Source organism: Amphibalanus amphitrite, unplaced genomic scaffold, assembly GCF_019059575.1.
Source record: "Amphibalanus amphitrite isolate SeventyFive unplaced genomic scaffold, NRLGWU_Aamphi_draft 001304F_arrow, whole genome shotgun sequence".
In the NCBI taxonomy this organism is placed as follows: domain Eukaryota; kingdom Metazoa; phylum Arthropoda; class Thecostraca; order Balanomorpha; family Balanidae; genus Amphibalanus; species Amphibalanus amphitrite.
The window spans coordinates 11,730-26,761 of NW_024882797.1; the positions used below are offsets into that span (position 1 = coordinate 11,730).

The 15,032-nt window shown below is 57.3% G+C and overlaps 1 protein-coding gene across 3 annotated transcripts; it reads left to right on the forward strand.

The window, feature by feature from the left end:
- Positions 1-424: 424 nt before the first annotated feature.
- Positions 425-14,358, forward strand: LOC122371988 (recombining binding protein suppressor of hairless-like). 3 transcript variants are annotated; one of them, XM_043348806.1, is made up of 11 exons: positions 425-608; positions 1,369-1,549; positions 8,298-8,342; positions 8,952-9,231; positions 10,535-10,820; positions 11,142-11,316; positions 11,551-11,688; positions 12,044-12,297; positions 12,529-12,684; positions 12,966-13,151; positions 13,509-14,358. In XM_043348806.1, the coding sequence occupies exons 4-11, from the start codon at positions 9,125-9,127 to the stop codon at positions 13,722-13,724; spliced, it is 1,518 nt and encodes a 505-aa protein (XP_043204741.1). In that variant the 5' UTR covers positions 425-608; positions 1,369-1,549; positions 8,298-8,342; positions 8,952-9,124; the 3' UTR covers positions 13,725-14,358. The 3 variants fall into 3 exon arrangements, with proteins under 3 accessions (XP_043204741.1, XP_043204742.1, XP_043204740.1); XM_043348807.1 differs by lacking the exon at positions 8,298-8,342 and having other exon boundaries at positions 432-608; XM_043348805.1 differs by lacking the exons at positions 425-608; positions 1,369-1,549 and adding an exon at positions 3,846-4,387.
- Positions 14,359-15,032: the final 674 nt, after the last annotated feature.

The following is a 15,032-nucleotide window of genomic DNA, read 5'->3' on the forward strand; positions in this document are numbered from 1 at the left end:
CGCCACAATGGTCGCAGCGCGGTAAGAATGCGGCGAACGCTGCGCGGCTGACACTCGGCGGGACGGCTGATTGTCTCCGGCTGTGACGGAGCTGACACGGGGAGACACGAGACGAGGGTAGGACGGAGACAAGAGAGGAGACGCGAACAGACTACGACCTCGCACAGGGAAAACTGCAGTGTGTTTTAATTCGTTCCCGAAAGTCATCATCATAACTTGTTCTCGCTAACTTTGCGACATTATTGTTTGTTAATCACGATAGCAATATGCAAAGCTCCCATCCCCCCTGTCTGGAGCAGGTGCCTCATTCACCGCCGCCGGGGCACGTGCCCAGCTGCGCCGGTGCACCCGCTCCCCTCGCTCACGGTCGGCTGCGGCCGGCGGGGAGCGATCACGCCCGCTCTGACCGTCTCCCCCTCTGTTTATTGCAGGGCGCGTACAGTTACGGCCAGTACGACGAGCGTCCTGCTGAGGTGTGGCCGCCGCAGACGCCGGACGCCGGCTACAGCACACCGACGTCCCTGGCACAGCAGCATCAGGACCAGCAACAACAGCAGCAGCAGCAGCAACAGCAGCAGACGCACACCAACAACAACTACTACCCGCAGGTGAGTGGCGGAGCGAGCAGCCGCTCAGGTGGAGAGCGGACGACTGAGCATGAGCCGCCGGGTGTTTTTTTTCAGTAGGATATCACTGCTAACAGTCCCGTGCGGTGTCAGGCTGACTCGATACCGTTCGTTAGTCCGCGCCGAGTCAGCCACCGTGCTATCTCCCGCGATGTCTCGGTTTCTCTGTCCAGTACGAATACTAGCACGCCGTGACACGGCGGCTACTGTCCGGCCGGGAGACGGCGGCTTATCTGGGCCGCTGTTTGCCCGTCAGCTCGGTAGCCGGCCTATCAGGCCTCCTCAGAGTGGGTCCCTGTGTGCGGCCGGCTCTATCTCTGGTGCTGTGTGTCCGCCTGGGTCGGTCGGTGTTGACACGCGCTCCGCCTCGCGCTGGCCTGTGACGCCCACTGTCTGATGAATAACGGTACAGGAGTCAGGCTTCTGTGGGATGATAACGGCCCCGATCCAGCCGAAACGCGAGTTCTGTTTGAACAACGTATGCTCCGATTTTCTGTTCTGAATGCAGTTATTGTGCCCGTAATCTAGTGCTTAGTTTTACTCACTTGTTATCACAACTGTCCTCTGAGCAGAAAATAGCGAAACCCATCACATTTAGACCAACTACACCTGTGAAATTCGTATAGAAAAGTGTAGCCTGTCCTTCAAACCCAGTATAAGATGACGGTATCCCAGTATTTTACCGCAGTGTTCCCATGCTGTATGCCGTCGCTCAAACTGACCATACCGCGCTCTCCGGCAGACGGACGGTATTCTGACGGAGCTGGGCGCGGGCCTCGCGCCGCCGCCGCCCACCCCGGGCTCCCACCTGCCGCCCGGCTACCCCGACAACCACCCCGTGGACCTGAGCTCGCCGCGACCCGACCTCGACTACCGGCGCGACCCGTATAAGCCCACCGGACTCAGTCTCAACATCCAGGACGGTGAGTACTCGGATCGCCGCAGCAGAGCCGCTCAGTGTCCTGTGTCTGTGTCAAGAGTGTGGGCGCCCCCAGTCCCTACTTCCGTGTACAGAGCCGCACTCCCTGGGGCATGTCCAGTGACCAGGTTTCCCCTGCCTCGGTTGCCGACCGCCACGGCATACTCTCCCAACGGCAGCATCTCACGCGAGCTGGAGCCCATATCGCGCGGTGCTTTCGCTCGTCTTTCCCACCAAGCCGCGTTGCTCGCGTCGTGGTGATGAGGCTGGTGTGAAGGTGCGGCCGGGCGCGTCCGAGTGCCGTGTAACAGGCGCGCCCCGCCCTGCGGAGCCGCTCCACGGCACCGGCTCACACCCATCGGTCGGCGGGCGACGGAGCGAGGTGGAGCCTCCACGGAAGGCCGGCCGGCCGAGACCGATCAGTGTCCCGCTAACAGGCCGCACTGACATGCTCGGGAGGCGGCACGGGGGTCGGGGAGGGGACGGCTGGATCTCGCGGAGAGCTGGTCAGGAAAATCGGGGTATCTGAACCGCTCCGGCCTAATATTAGCGCTAGTCGCCGTCCTTTACGTATCAAGCCAAGTCTATGATTATTTTCATTTCTTTGCGTTGCGGATTAATCCGAAACCGTGGCGCCCTTGCCGTGATCTCCGGCCCGGGTTTATCGATCTCCTATCGGCATCATTTGTCTTCTCCGGCTCGTCTGTCGGTTCTCACCTTCTGGGACCGGATGTCGGGGGCGGCCGTCTCTCCTATCTCCCCATCTGAGCCGCCGCCGTCAGCCCGCCGCGGAGGTTACACCATTCACTCCCGCCCGCCGGCCGGCCGCCGTCCAACTTGGCTGACCGATCGCCGGAAGCCGGCAGCGCCGGTGCGCGCTCCCCGCGGCCGGCCAACTTTTACCAGCTCCGTGTGCGTCGTTAGACCAGTCGGCCCCGTCGGTTCGTACCGGTTCAAGTTGGAAAGTGTGTTCGCCTCACTCCCTCGCAATAGGCGCACTCTGTCGCCTTTGGAAGCTTACTCCACATCACGCGGGCGGTACGAGGTTGACTCTTGCCAACACCTGGGCTTATCCAGCCCTGCCTGTCACCACGTCAAACTTGTCCCGTCCCGTCCTATATGGTGTCGGGAATGGATCTCCCTCCCACGGCTCCTCTGTTTACTCGTGGCTACCTGAGAGCGGTGGCTACCGATCCCGCTCACCCCCACTCTCAGTCTCGGCTGTGTGTTTGGTCAGCTCGCCGCGGCCGCGCGGCTCTGTTGACAGAAGATTGTCGTCGCTGGCTGCGTCAGTGCCCGCGTCAGAAGACTGGGCGGCACGCAGGGCTACCGCACGCGCCACGCGCTGGGAAAGTCTGTCTCGGACCGGAGCTGTGCCGGCGCCCCGGGGTAGTGACCACTTCCGAGTGCGCTATCCCGTGGGCCGGCCGTTTTTAGTGGCGCCCGGCGCTGTAACGAGGTGTAATCGCCGGCCGGCCGGCGGTGACGGTACGGCGCTCTGCGGCCGCCCCGGGGCGCGGCGCCGGCAGTCCCACGGCCAGTCGGGCCCGGCAGCTCCTGACCGGCCGGGAACGGTGACGGGCGCCGCCGGCTGACTTACCGCTGCGAGCCGACCGACGACCACTGACTGCCAACCAACCAATGGTCGTCTACCACCGACCAATCGGCAACCACTGACCACAAACTATTCGCCATCCAGCCCTTGGTCCGAGTGCAGATATTCGCCAGCGACCGGCGCTGAATGATGCGGTGTGTCGGAAGCAGCTGGGTGATTTGAAAGTTGATGACCTGACTTTAGGTCAATTGTCGTTGTGGTGGTGGTTTTGGTTTGGCTCGATTAGCCAGCAAGATACCTGCTTGATATACCAGAGTGTTGGGTGAAAAGATCAAGCATTCTATTTTAATAATATATGAGAAATGAATCTTAAAGTCTTCAACATTCGTTTCTTTATATCTACGAGTTAAAATCCAGCCAATGCTCAGTTAACGATGGAGCTTTATTTTCACTGTCTCCCACTCTGGCACGTCTGCGAGTTCCCAGGGCTCTCAGTGGCGGCGCGGTCAGTTGGGCAGCGATTTCGGTTCGGCGCCGATTTGGCAGTCATTTCTCTCCGTGTCTACGGAGCCGGTGGGCGGCGGCGGTGTCGGCGCGTGCCTCCGGTCGGCGCTGTAATGATCGTCTCGGTGGTCCGCCCTCAGCCGGCGGCCGGCCGCCATTGGCCGGCGAGCGGCGCCGACCGCGCTGGCCACACCCCTCGCTCTGCCGACCTCGGCGGCCGCCGCCGCGGGCACCGCCGGCCGAGAGACGCTGCCCGTCTCCGTGACTGTCCGCTGACCCGTGGTGACCCGTGACGGATTGTGACGAGGCCGCCGCCGCGTCACGGCTCCGCTCGGCGTGACGTCCAGCACAGCGGCCGCCATCGAAAATCATTGCCGAACCACTTACAGCGACGGTCATCGGCGCTGCGGCCGCGTCGGCGCCGTCGTCACCACCGACGTGGGACGGCGTGGGAAAACGCCAGGTGCCCGCTGTAATTAATGGCATGGCAAATAGATGGCGCTGGATGGGGCGGTCGGTCGGCCGGCCGGACCGCCGCCACCGCTAGCGATGGCAGCCAGTCGAGTCGCAGAGCTGACCGGCGCTCTAGTGCGTGCTCTCGGGATGGTGTTGGTGGCGGGACGCGCCCTGGCTCGGGCCGCGCGCCGCTGACGACCCGTGCCCGCCGCGCGATGGAGCGTCCCGGGGCCGGCGGCGCCGAGTACGGTCCGGGCGCCGCCTACTGGGAGTCGCCGTTCTACCCGGTGCCGGCGGCGCACTACGGCCCAGCCGGCAGCCAGGCGGGTGAGTGGGGACTGGGGAGGGGTGGAGACCGGCAGGAGGCACTGGCAGACCAGTTGGTGAGTCTGACACATGCTGGTGGGACTGGAAGACCGGCACTTGTGGCTAGACTGCGAGTCCGCCGACCAAGGAGAACCCACGGAGGAGATTCACCGTATTTCGTTCCGTTTGACCCATCCATTCTCACTGATTTAGCGTAGTAGTTAATAGATTCTCGTGGTTTGAGACTGTTGCAAGACGGAGCTAATTGCTGGGAATGCCAGTAGGCTAGCTTCCGTTCCGTTCCCATAACTCATGACGATGATTAGGACCCGAGTCCGCGGCCCGCTGGAGTCATTAACAGCTCATTTTTCACAACTGGTAGCCGATCCCTAACGGGCGGTGTACATTAGTTCGTCGTTTAGGCGCCGGTATAGTCTCACCGACAGTAGTAATTTCGTCTCAACATCTGGCTTCGTGAGAGGTGTAATAGACAGGTAAGCGGCCAACTTGTCAATAGTCTGTTTCGCACTGTTGGATGATTTCGGTCAAGTGTGTCGAACAATTTTGTTGCTGCTTATGGTTTGTCGGCAAAAAAAAAAATCAAACTTGCTCACACTTTTCCTTCTAAACATTAGATCGGTGAAATCGTAAATGCTATTGCATGGCTAGTTATTCATGAAGTCAGGTGCATACTGCATAATCCTGTTTTCCCACTGTAATGTTTTATGGAGGCGTTTCCCACTGGGCACATGATCAGCAGCTGCTGCCGTGTGTGTAATCCCCTTGGCCGACATTGCAGGACAGGTGTCTGTTTTCAGCGGCCGTGCAGCTCGGCCAGTGGCCGGGGTTCGCGAGCGTGAGAACCGAGCCCGTGTCGGCCGATTAACGTATCTGCTGGCGCACCGCCTCCTGCGAAACACAGGAGCTGGCCTCTCCGGGAAGTGGCTACCAGGGCACTAAAGAGTCGTGGCTACCTTGCAATGTTTGCAGCCTGCAGTTGTCTGCAGTTGAAAAATTGTTACAAAGGAAAACGTAAAAGATAGGACTTTCTCTAATGGAAGCGTTGATTTTTATCACGGCTGCCGAATCAGCCATGTCGAATTGCTGCCGAATTCAACCATGCCGAATCATAAACGTCTCAACTCAACTTCTACATTAATTACGGAGCGAGCGAAGCGAGCGTAGTCTTTCCTTAGATTAACGGAAATTTCTGAGTATGAGCGGCCGGCCGGCCGGCCGTGGTCACGCTTTTGCGAGGCTTATATCTCAGCAACCACTTGACCGATTTACACGCGGTAATTTTTGTAGGGTAGCTTCATTCCTTCTACCAAGTATTGCACTATTCCCGATGCATGTGGGTGACCCCTTATGCACGTGCCACGTGCAAAACCAAGAGGTGTCACTTTTGTAATTGTTGCAATATCTCGGTAACTACTGGGCCGATTGCGCTGAGAGTTGGCATGTAGGTAGGCACCCACTAGGCAATGCATATCCATGTGCCAGAGTTGGGGTGCTGCTGCACGTGCGCACGTGCAGGGGTCGTTTCCAGATCTCGAGAACGGCTGGACCGATTGCGCTCAAATTTGGTACACGGTACGGAGCAGTTAGTAGGGTGCCGTGCACAAGTCAGTTGGGACCCATTTTGCACGTGCGCACGTGCAGGGTGCCGCTTCCAGATCTCGAGAACGGCTGGGCCGATTGTGCCCAAATTTGGCACATCGCTAGAGACCAGTTAGTAGGGTGCCGTGCACAAGTCAGCTGGAGGTACTCCCTCGCAATTTCGCACGTGCAAGGCCCACCCTCTCGCTCGCTCCGTTAGTCGCCCCAAAAGGCGTTATACTGGTACGTAGAATAACGGAAATTTCTGAGTATGAGCGGCCGGCCGGCCGGCCGGCCGGCCGTGGTCACGATTCTGCGACGCTTATATCTCAGCAACCACTTGACCGATTTACATGCGGTAATTTTTGTAGGGTAGCTTCATTCCTTCTACCAAGTATTGGACTATTCCCGATGCATATGGGTGACCCCTTATGCACGTGCCACGTGCAAAACGAAAAGGTATCCGTTTTGTAATTGTTGCAATATCTCGGTAACTACTTGGCCGATTGCGCTGAAAGTTGGCATGTAGGTAGGCACTAGAGATGTCAATCGGATACCAACTTTTTGGTATACCGATACCAAACCGATACCAACTTGGTATTTGGTATTTCAGTCGTAATGTGCTTGGTATTTTGTTGGTATCATGAACCCTCACTAATGTATAAGAGGTTAGGAAATCGGTAAAAAGTTGGTATTTCCGTCATATTCCCAAATTGGTTTGGTTTCGGTATTTCTCCACGGTTTTGGTTGGTATTTGGTTTGGTATCGGTATTCCGATTTTCCGTAATTGACACCACTAGTAGGCACCCACTAGGCACTGCATGTCCATGTGCCAGAGTTGGGGTGCTGCTGCACGTGCGCACGTGCAGGGGTCGTTTCCAGATCTCGAGAACGGCTCGAGCGATTGCGCTCAAATTTGGTACACAGTTAGGGACCGGTTAGTAGGGTGCCGTGCACAAGTCAGTTGGGACCCATTTTGCACGTGCGCACGTGCAGGGTGCCGCTTCCAGATCTCGAGAACGACTGAGCCGATTGTGCCCAAATTTGGCACGTCGCTAGAGACCGGTTAGTAGGGTGCCGTGCACAAGTCAGTTGGAGGTACCCCCTCGCAATTTCGCACGTGCAAGGCCCACCCTCTCGCTCGCTCCGTTAGTCGCCCCAAAAGGCGTTATACTGGTATGGTAAATTGTTATCGAATGAACAGTGAATGATTTAACGCGAAAGATGTAATGATCTTGGTGAAAAGTGGTGCAACAAGAACGTCTACTAACGAATGAAATTGGAAAAGCTACAAATCGGTACTATCTGCGATTTTCTGGATGAGATGCATCAAACTTATTCAATAGCTTACTCGTATGTGCAACTTTTGCGGTCTTGGATATTCTTGGACTCCTCCAGACGTTATTCGAGTTAAATCCTCTGGTGGCATTTGCAGCGCGATTCTGTGGTGTCCGCCCACGCGTCGGTGACACCAGCTGTGCACGTGTCTTCGCCGCGTTGGCACGTGCAGCAGATTACCGAGCCGGGTGGCGACACGTGCGGCTCATGTCGCGGCACGTGTCACCCGTGTTCCCGTGCACGCGGTGACCCGTGCTGAGCCATGGTGACCGTCCTACGGTGTCTGTTTGTGGGCGTGAGTCTCGAGATGAGCCAGCGGTGGCTGCGGCGCCCCGTCCGATCCGCCGGCCCGTCCGGCCCACAGCCGGAGAGAGAGAGAACTATTGATTCGGCGTCGGACCGGTGTGAACGCCGCAGCTGACGGCCCGCGGCGGCCCCGTCGGACGGGCACGGCCGCGCCGCGAGAGAGCCGGCGGGCCGACAAGTCGCCGATCCCCGGCCGGCGGTCAGAGAGGCCGCCGAACGGACTCAGCCGCTCGGCTGGACCGGCGGATGACTGAGTGAAAGAGCCGGTCAGCTGGGGCTCCATACTTGTTCCGCAGTGTTCTGTGGTGCGCATCATGTGCCTTTGTCGCGGCTGAAGTATCGAGATACGGGATTATCTTTGTCAGTCTCACGTATTTGCGTCTTTTTGCAACTTGTAGCCTTTTTGGGCTTATTGGTCATGCTGTTCTTGTGCTTGTTCTGTCCTGCCCTGCGGAGTTTGTACAGCTCTCGATTTTCTTCATCGCTGGCAGCGCAGGGGCTGCTTGGCTGCACATACTGATACGCCCACCCTCCCATACTAACACCCTCCCGTGGCTTGCAGGCATCCCGCCCCCCGTTTCCCAGTGTATCCAATGCCAGCAGTCCTGGGGGATAATGCCGTTTGCCCTGCCCGTGTGTCGCCCAGTGCCGACGTCTATCACAGGTATTCTGTCTCTCTCTTCCGCAGATTGGGCCAACCACGATGTCAAATACAACGGCGCGTACAACAGATGTGAGCGCCTATTTATCTGTGTTAGCACTGGGTCTCTGTGGTAGTCGATGGTGGCGGGTCGGCGGCGGCCATGGACCGGGGCTTGGTGTCTGTTGATTCTGCGGATGTTTCGGCTTCATGCATGATTTCGAGCGGTCGCTTTGCATCCCATGTCAGCTTGCACCCTAGGGGTGCAAAGGCTGGCCGAGACTGTTCTCGAAAGCATGTTGGACCGTAATTGTTGGTGTCTTCAGTGCTGGTGGCTGGCGGGGAAGGATGTGCCTGATGATACGGCTTCGATACCTTGCTGCTGCTTTGGGCTGCCGGTGGTGTTATTAACCCTATTGCATCTCGATCGTAATGGTATTTTTAAGCGATTACCTCTAATCAAGCACGCCTGTTCTTCAACTAGTGAAAACTTTGCGCATTTCGCTAAGGAAAAGTAACCTAAAAAATGTTTCGATACTTCAATATGTTGCTTGTGGCTGTTCGATCTCATATGGCATGGGGCAACGTGAGACTGAACTTGACTTGTATGTCAGCGTAACACGCTGTACCGTCCTAGAGCTGCCGTCACTCCGCTGTGCGCCGCCGGCCGGTGCTGACGGTCCTCCCCTCCCCCTGTTACAGATCTGAGCGGCGGCCCGCTGCTGCCCGGCTCTCTGACGCCACCCGACAAGCTCGGCTCGGAGCTCGGTCTGCACCCGTCGCCGCACCACCCACACCACCCGCACCACCCGGGCGGGCACCCGGCGCAGCTCGCTGCCGCCGCAGCCGCCGCCGCCGCCGCCGGCACCCATTTGATGGGTGTGCCCGGCTCGGGGCCGCTATCCGTCAACACCCTGTCGAGCATGCAGGCACCGCCCAGTCCGCTGCCCACACCGAGCCCGCCAGTGCCCTATCCGATGGCGTGAGTACCCACTTCTGACCGCGAGCGAGCGGAGGGTCGTTTATTGTATGGGTGTGTTGCATTCAACGCAGCAGGTGCTTTATGCAACTCTATTTGCGGTAGCATGGAAATGTGTGCGCTTGTTCGGTTAAGATGCACAGTCATCTCAATGATTTCTCATATACCTACATACTGTTTCCTAAACCTTTCGCTCTTACCCTTTTCATGCTACATATCATTCCTGATTACGATATTGTGACATCCCAGAATGCAAGTTCTTGTGTGTTAATAAAAATTTAGGAGTGTAGGTAGCTTCTTGGCACCCCTCCCGCCCGCTACATTTCTTCCCCCGCCGTTTACCGACCACCGGAGTCGCCGCTCGGTCCCCGTCACGGCCGCCGGCCCGTCACGCACGCCGCTGCTCGGGCGTCATGAATTGTTGACGCCGGCCGCCGGCCGCCGGCCGCGCCCGCTGAGGATGGGGTAATTGGCGCCGATCGTATGGTTAATGCACAGTGTCATCAGGCTGACCGCGCCGCTCCGCGAATTAGCCGGCCCACCGACGGGAACATGCACAGGCTGCGGCGCTGTGGGCGATCCGCACACATGACTGTAAATTACCGGCTCGTTGGACGTCGACCAAAGTGGCCTGTACAATTAGCGAGCCGGTTAATGAGCCGTGTTGATACACGGCTGTGACGCTGCTGTAGGCGGGCCGGGCTCGGCCGGCGGCTGCCCGGGCCGGTTCTTATGTCCGCGTTTCTCGCTCCTTTTCGAGCTGGTATCGAAGTCGACGTGCGGGCGCCGGCTCGGAAAATGATGGATGCTTTCACCACCGACCAATTACGGGCCCACGCGCGCGCTGTCGGCGCCATTTTGCATGCTCGGCCGGTGCCACCGCCGCCGTTGGGACCGGTTCTGCGCGGCTCGGACGTCCTCTCGGCGGCCCGTACCGCCGGCGGCGGGTCGGTGGAGGGCCGGCTTACTGGCACGTGCCGCAGAGCCGGCCCCAGTCAGCTCAGCGCGATAATGGCGGTTGTTGAGTGGCTGGGTGAAGTGGATGACAATTTTGAAGTACTAGACGTCCCTGACGGTTAGGACATAAGTTTTAACGTGCTCTGGGCTAAGCAGTGTTATGCTTATTTTCTGTTGCATTAGTAAATATCAGTATACTTCTAGCGAAGCGGCACAGCCGTTCCATAGCGAAAATCACACCTCATTCTGCTATCTTAGAACATGCTAGAACTTACATGGTAGAGGATGCGGTCTCCCTGTTCTTGTCACTGGGAATGAACCTAACCTCCCCGTCTCCTCCTCTGGGCAGTATGAAGGACCAGCGTCTGACGCGGGACGCCATGAAGCGCTACCTGGAGGAGCACGGTGACCAGGTGATCGTCATCCTGCACGCCAAGGTGGCGCAAAAGTCGTACGGAAACGAGAAACGCTTCTTCTGCCCACCGCCCTGTATCTATTTATACGGCGACGGCTGGCGGCGCAAACGGGAACAGATGCTGAAGGAAGGAGAGTCGGAGCAGGGCGCGCAGCTGTGCGCCTTCATTGGCATCGGGAACTCAGACCAGGACATGCAGCAGCTCGACCTCAATGGAAAGGTACGTGTAGTGTGGTGCGGAGGAAGCGGGGTTGATAGGGGTGACGATGTGGCAGTGTGAATCATCCTTTAGCTAATGATGGACTATTATGCAGCGGAAATGTTTACCCAAGGTGCCGTTTTGCGGGCTAGTGTGGTTCTGCTGTCGGAAATGACTTCCTCAGTAATTGGCTGTGCAGCGTAGGTTTCGGCTTAATGCCTGTTTTCGTTGTTCATTAATGTCTTCCTGTCAATTAGCGTAAGACTGTTACGGCCTGAAGTGTTGTGTATGCGGACAAAGCTGCACTTGTCTGACCTTACTGACGTGTGCGACCATTCACAGCACTACTGCGCGGCCAAAACCCTGTTCATCTCCGACTCGGACAAGCGGAAACACTTCATGCTCAGCACCAAGATGTTCTACGGAAACGGCATGGACATCGGCGTGTTCCACAGCAAGCGCATCAAGGTCATATCCAAGCCCAGCAAGAAGAAGCAGTCGCTGAAAAACGCGGACCGTAAGTAGAGATACATTCTGCATGCTTAGTGCGATCGCCGTTTTACTGTCGGCATTTTTTCCCATGATTTGCATAAAAAACATTAGGTACTTAAGCCGTTACTACGTGCCTTTTCTCCGTCTCTTCGTTCGCTGTTCGTTTCACGTTGAGCTGTGTCCTAACCCCGCCTTTCTCTCTCGCCAGTATGTACCGTTGAGCTGTGCTCTAACCCCGTTCTCCTTTCTTTCTCGCCAGTGTGTATCGCCAGCGGCACCAAGGTAGCGCTGTTCAACCGGCTGCGCTCGCAGACGGTCAGCACGCGCTACCTCCACGTGGAGAACGGCAACTTCCACGCGTCGTCCACGCAGTGGGGCGCCTTCACCATCCACCTGCGTAAGTGACGAGTTCACTCTGACATCAGTCGGACAGGGGATGGGGCCGCCGAGGGCCGGTGTCTAGCGGGCCTGTGGGTCGTGGTTTGCATTTGAAACGGGAGTGTGCTATTAATGTCGATGAGACGCTCATGGGTTGCACATTTTCAAGTTTTGTTAATGGGCCTCGAGACAGGAAAAAAAAACTCGAAAACACCAGTCCGCATGATGAGTGAAAGGTTGGATTCTGTCAAGCCTCCAGGCTGTCGGAGTTATTATGTGCCTGTATCATCTTGTTGCCGTACTTCGGCGGCAGCGGCTTCATATTCTCCGTACTCGCTCCATCCCTGACCGCCCATTTCCTCCTCTCTGCGCAGTGGACGAGTCGGAGTCGGAGTCTGAGGAGTTCACCGTCCGCGACGGCTACATCCACTACGGCAGCACGGTGAAGCTGGTCTGCTCCGTCACCGGCATGGCGCTGCCGCGACTCGTCATCAGGAAGGTGGACAAGCAGATGGCCCTGCTGGACGCCGACGATCCCATCTCGCAGCTGCACAAGGTGGCCTTCTACATGAAGGACACAGAGCGGATGTACCTGTGCCTCAGCCAGGAGCGCATCATTCAGTTCCAGGTGAGGACGGCGCCCGTGGGATGTTCAGGCTTCAGATATTATATAGTGACGTCAGCTCACGAATTAACGATCCTTGTGGAAGTTACGTGCTAGTTTAACGTAACGAATTGTTTGACAGAGATAATGCGGGGCAAGTATCGATAGATTCCTCTCATCTCCCTCAGGACACGGAGGCATAGCATGTAGGAGGCACTCAGTTTTAGCCCTCTGACGTCATTCTCGCCCCCGCAGGCGACGCCGTGTCCCAAGGAAATGAACAAGGAGATGATCAACGACGGCGCGTGCTGGACCATCATCTCGACGGACCGGGCCGAGTACACCTTCTACGAGGGCATGGGCCCCGTGCGGACGCCCGTGACGCCCGTGCCCATCGTCCACAGCCTACACGTGAGTGTCAACACACGACCGGAACACGACCGCCGCCACTCACTTAGTATGGGTTCGATTATAGCAGTTTTCAGGCTCTTTCACTGCGGGTCAAAGTTCTACCGCTTTTGTTTATGGTAATTCGTGGTTCGGTCTTGTAAGTGAAGTTACTTGCATCTAGTTCAATCCAGACGAATATCCATACTGCGTCGGGAACTGGTATCACGCAGTTCCCAACAACAACGTGCCCCTCCACACCCTCCCTCTGATCATCTCTCTGACCTCCGGCCTCTGCCCCTCAGCTGAATGGCGGCGGCGACGTGGCGATGCTCGAGCTGGCCGGAGAGAACTTCGGCCCCAAGCTGAAGGTGTGGTTCGGAGAGGTCGAGGCCGAGACCATGTTCCGCTGTGGAGAGTCTATGCTGTGTGTGGTACCCGACATCTCAGCGTTCAGAGGCAACTGGCAGTGGGTGCGGCAACCGACCAACGTGAGTGCCGAGAGGGAGACCGGACGGGTGGGGTCGACGGCGCTAGGGTTTGTTAGTTCTCTATCGCTTTCATTTCTCGTTCAGTAAGACTCGTGGAAGATGAAATGAGTTGATAGATAGGCTCATGGCGTTGTAGTTACATGGTACATGGGCTCATTGTACTTTAATATTTCATTGACAATGACGAATATTGTTTTGGGTAAAATCTGATTTCTACTCTTGTTGATTCAGTTAGACAGACATTGAAACCGTACCATTACCAGCTGCTATGTTTGCCTGTGAAATCGCCAGCGTCAGGCTGGTGCCTGACCGGTGCCTGAACTGTACCTGACCGCAGCTGTCTGTCCCGCTCCCCAGGTACCGGTGTGTCTGGTGCGGAACGACGGCGTCATCTACGCCACGGGTCTGACGTTCACCTACACCCCGGAGCCAGGGCCGCGGCCGCACGTATCCGGCGTCCACGACGTGATGCGGCCCGGCGCGCCGCCGCCGCCGCCGCCCCCCGCGCCCGCGCCGCAGCGCATCGCCGCCATCGACAACATCATGCCGTACGACACGCCGCCTAGTATGTAGGCGGCCTGCCCCGGCCGGGCCGGGCGGGGCACGGGCCGCCCAGTCGTGGGGACGGCGCTCAGTGATGGGTGACGGCGGCGCGCGTGGACAGTGGCCCGGGACGGACGGACAGACGGCCGACCGGCCTCGGCGCCGGCGCGTTTCATGTGATATTGAAATATTATCGTGGTGCACCGACGCGGCGCAGACTATGTGGCGGTGCGCGCGCTCGTTGACCTGCCGAGTGGTGTGTGTTTGTGTATGTGCCTGTGAGCGTGCGGCGGCGCGCGCCGGACGCGGTCGAGTCTCAGCGCGCGCGCGGAACGGCGGCCGACAGAGCCGTCAACTGTTTGGATGTACAAACCTTGTTATACATAATATGCTAGAAGTGTCGTCGCGATCTCGGTGCGTAGACGTGTGTGTGCGTGCGTGTGTGCAGAGGCCCGCCAGTGCCCAGGCGGGGAACAGACAGCTAACAACCAAAGGTTTCACCAGCTGTCGTGCGGCGCTCGGTCGCCAGAGGCGCCACCGTCGCCCACTAGGCAGGCCGGCGCTCGGCCCCTCTCAGATCCTGCGCACATATTTATTTCATCTCGTTCTGTACATTGCCGCAGTTTTTCTAAGCAATAATAAATGCGATGCGATTGTTTGTGCAGTTCTGTGTTTCGGAAGAGGCCGACCAGCGTGATGACAAGAGACGCTGTGAAGTGGTTGGTGGTTGGAGTTTCTGTCATCCTTTCATGGACATTATCCAGTCACTCAGAGGGCCTCAAGAAGAGGTTTGATGTCACCAGCAGATCACATTCGATACAAATCTAGACCTGGCACTGCCTGACTCTCGGATAATTTGTGCGCCTACAACTTAAGTTAATGAATCAGCCGAAAATAAAGAGTGGCTGCACAATGAACATTCCTTTGTCATGAATTTTCTGACTTTCTGAGGGTCGTGCTGTTGCCAGGTTATCGGCCGGTGGATTTCGATGCAATCATTTATCCCACCCATTCTAGTGAATCTAAAGAATTTCTCGAGGCATCGACCGCAACACTTTTTACTTTCATTGCCTGTTCAGTTAGCTGTTACGTCATCTCCGCCTCTCATCCTCAGTATTTTTGGCGTAGCACCTGATCTTGAAACATTCCATCATAGGCATGTATAAGTTAACGAAATAACCAAATCACGACCGTTGCCTGGTCTCATGAAACCTCGAACGGAAGTGGTGGTAATTGGATCGGATGTGATGGGAATGGGTTCATCTTCGTGGTAACGTCTTTGCGCCCCTGTGCTTCTCGGACCTAACCGACCCTAGCTAGTACTCCATCTACCTCAAC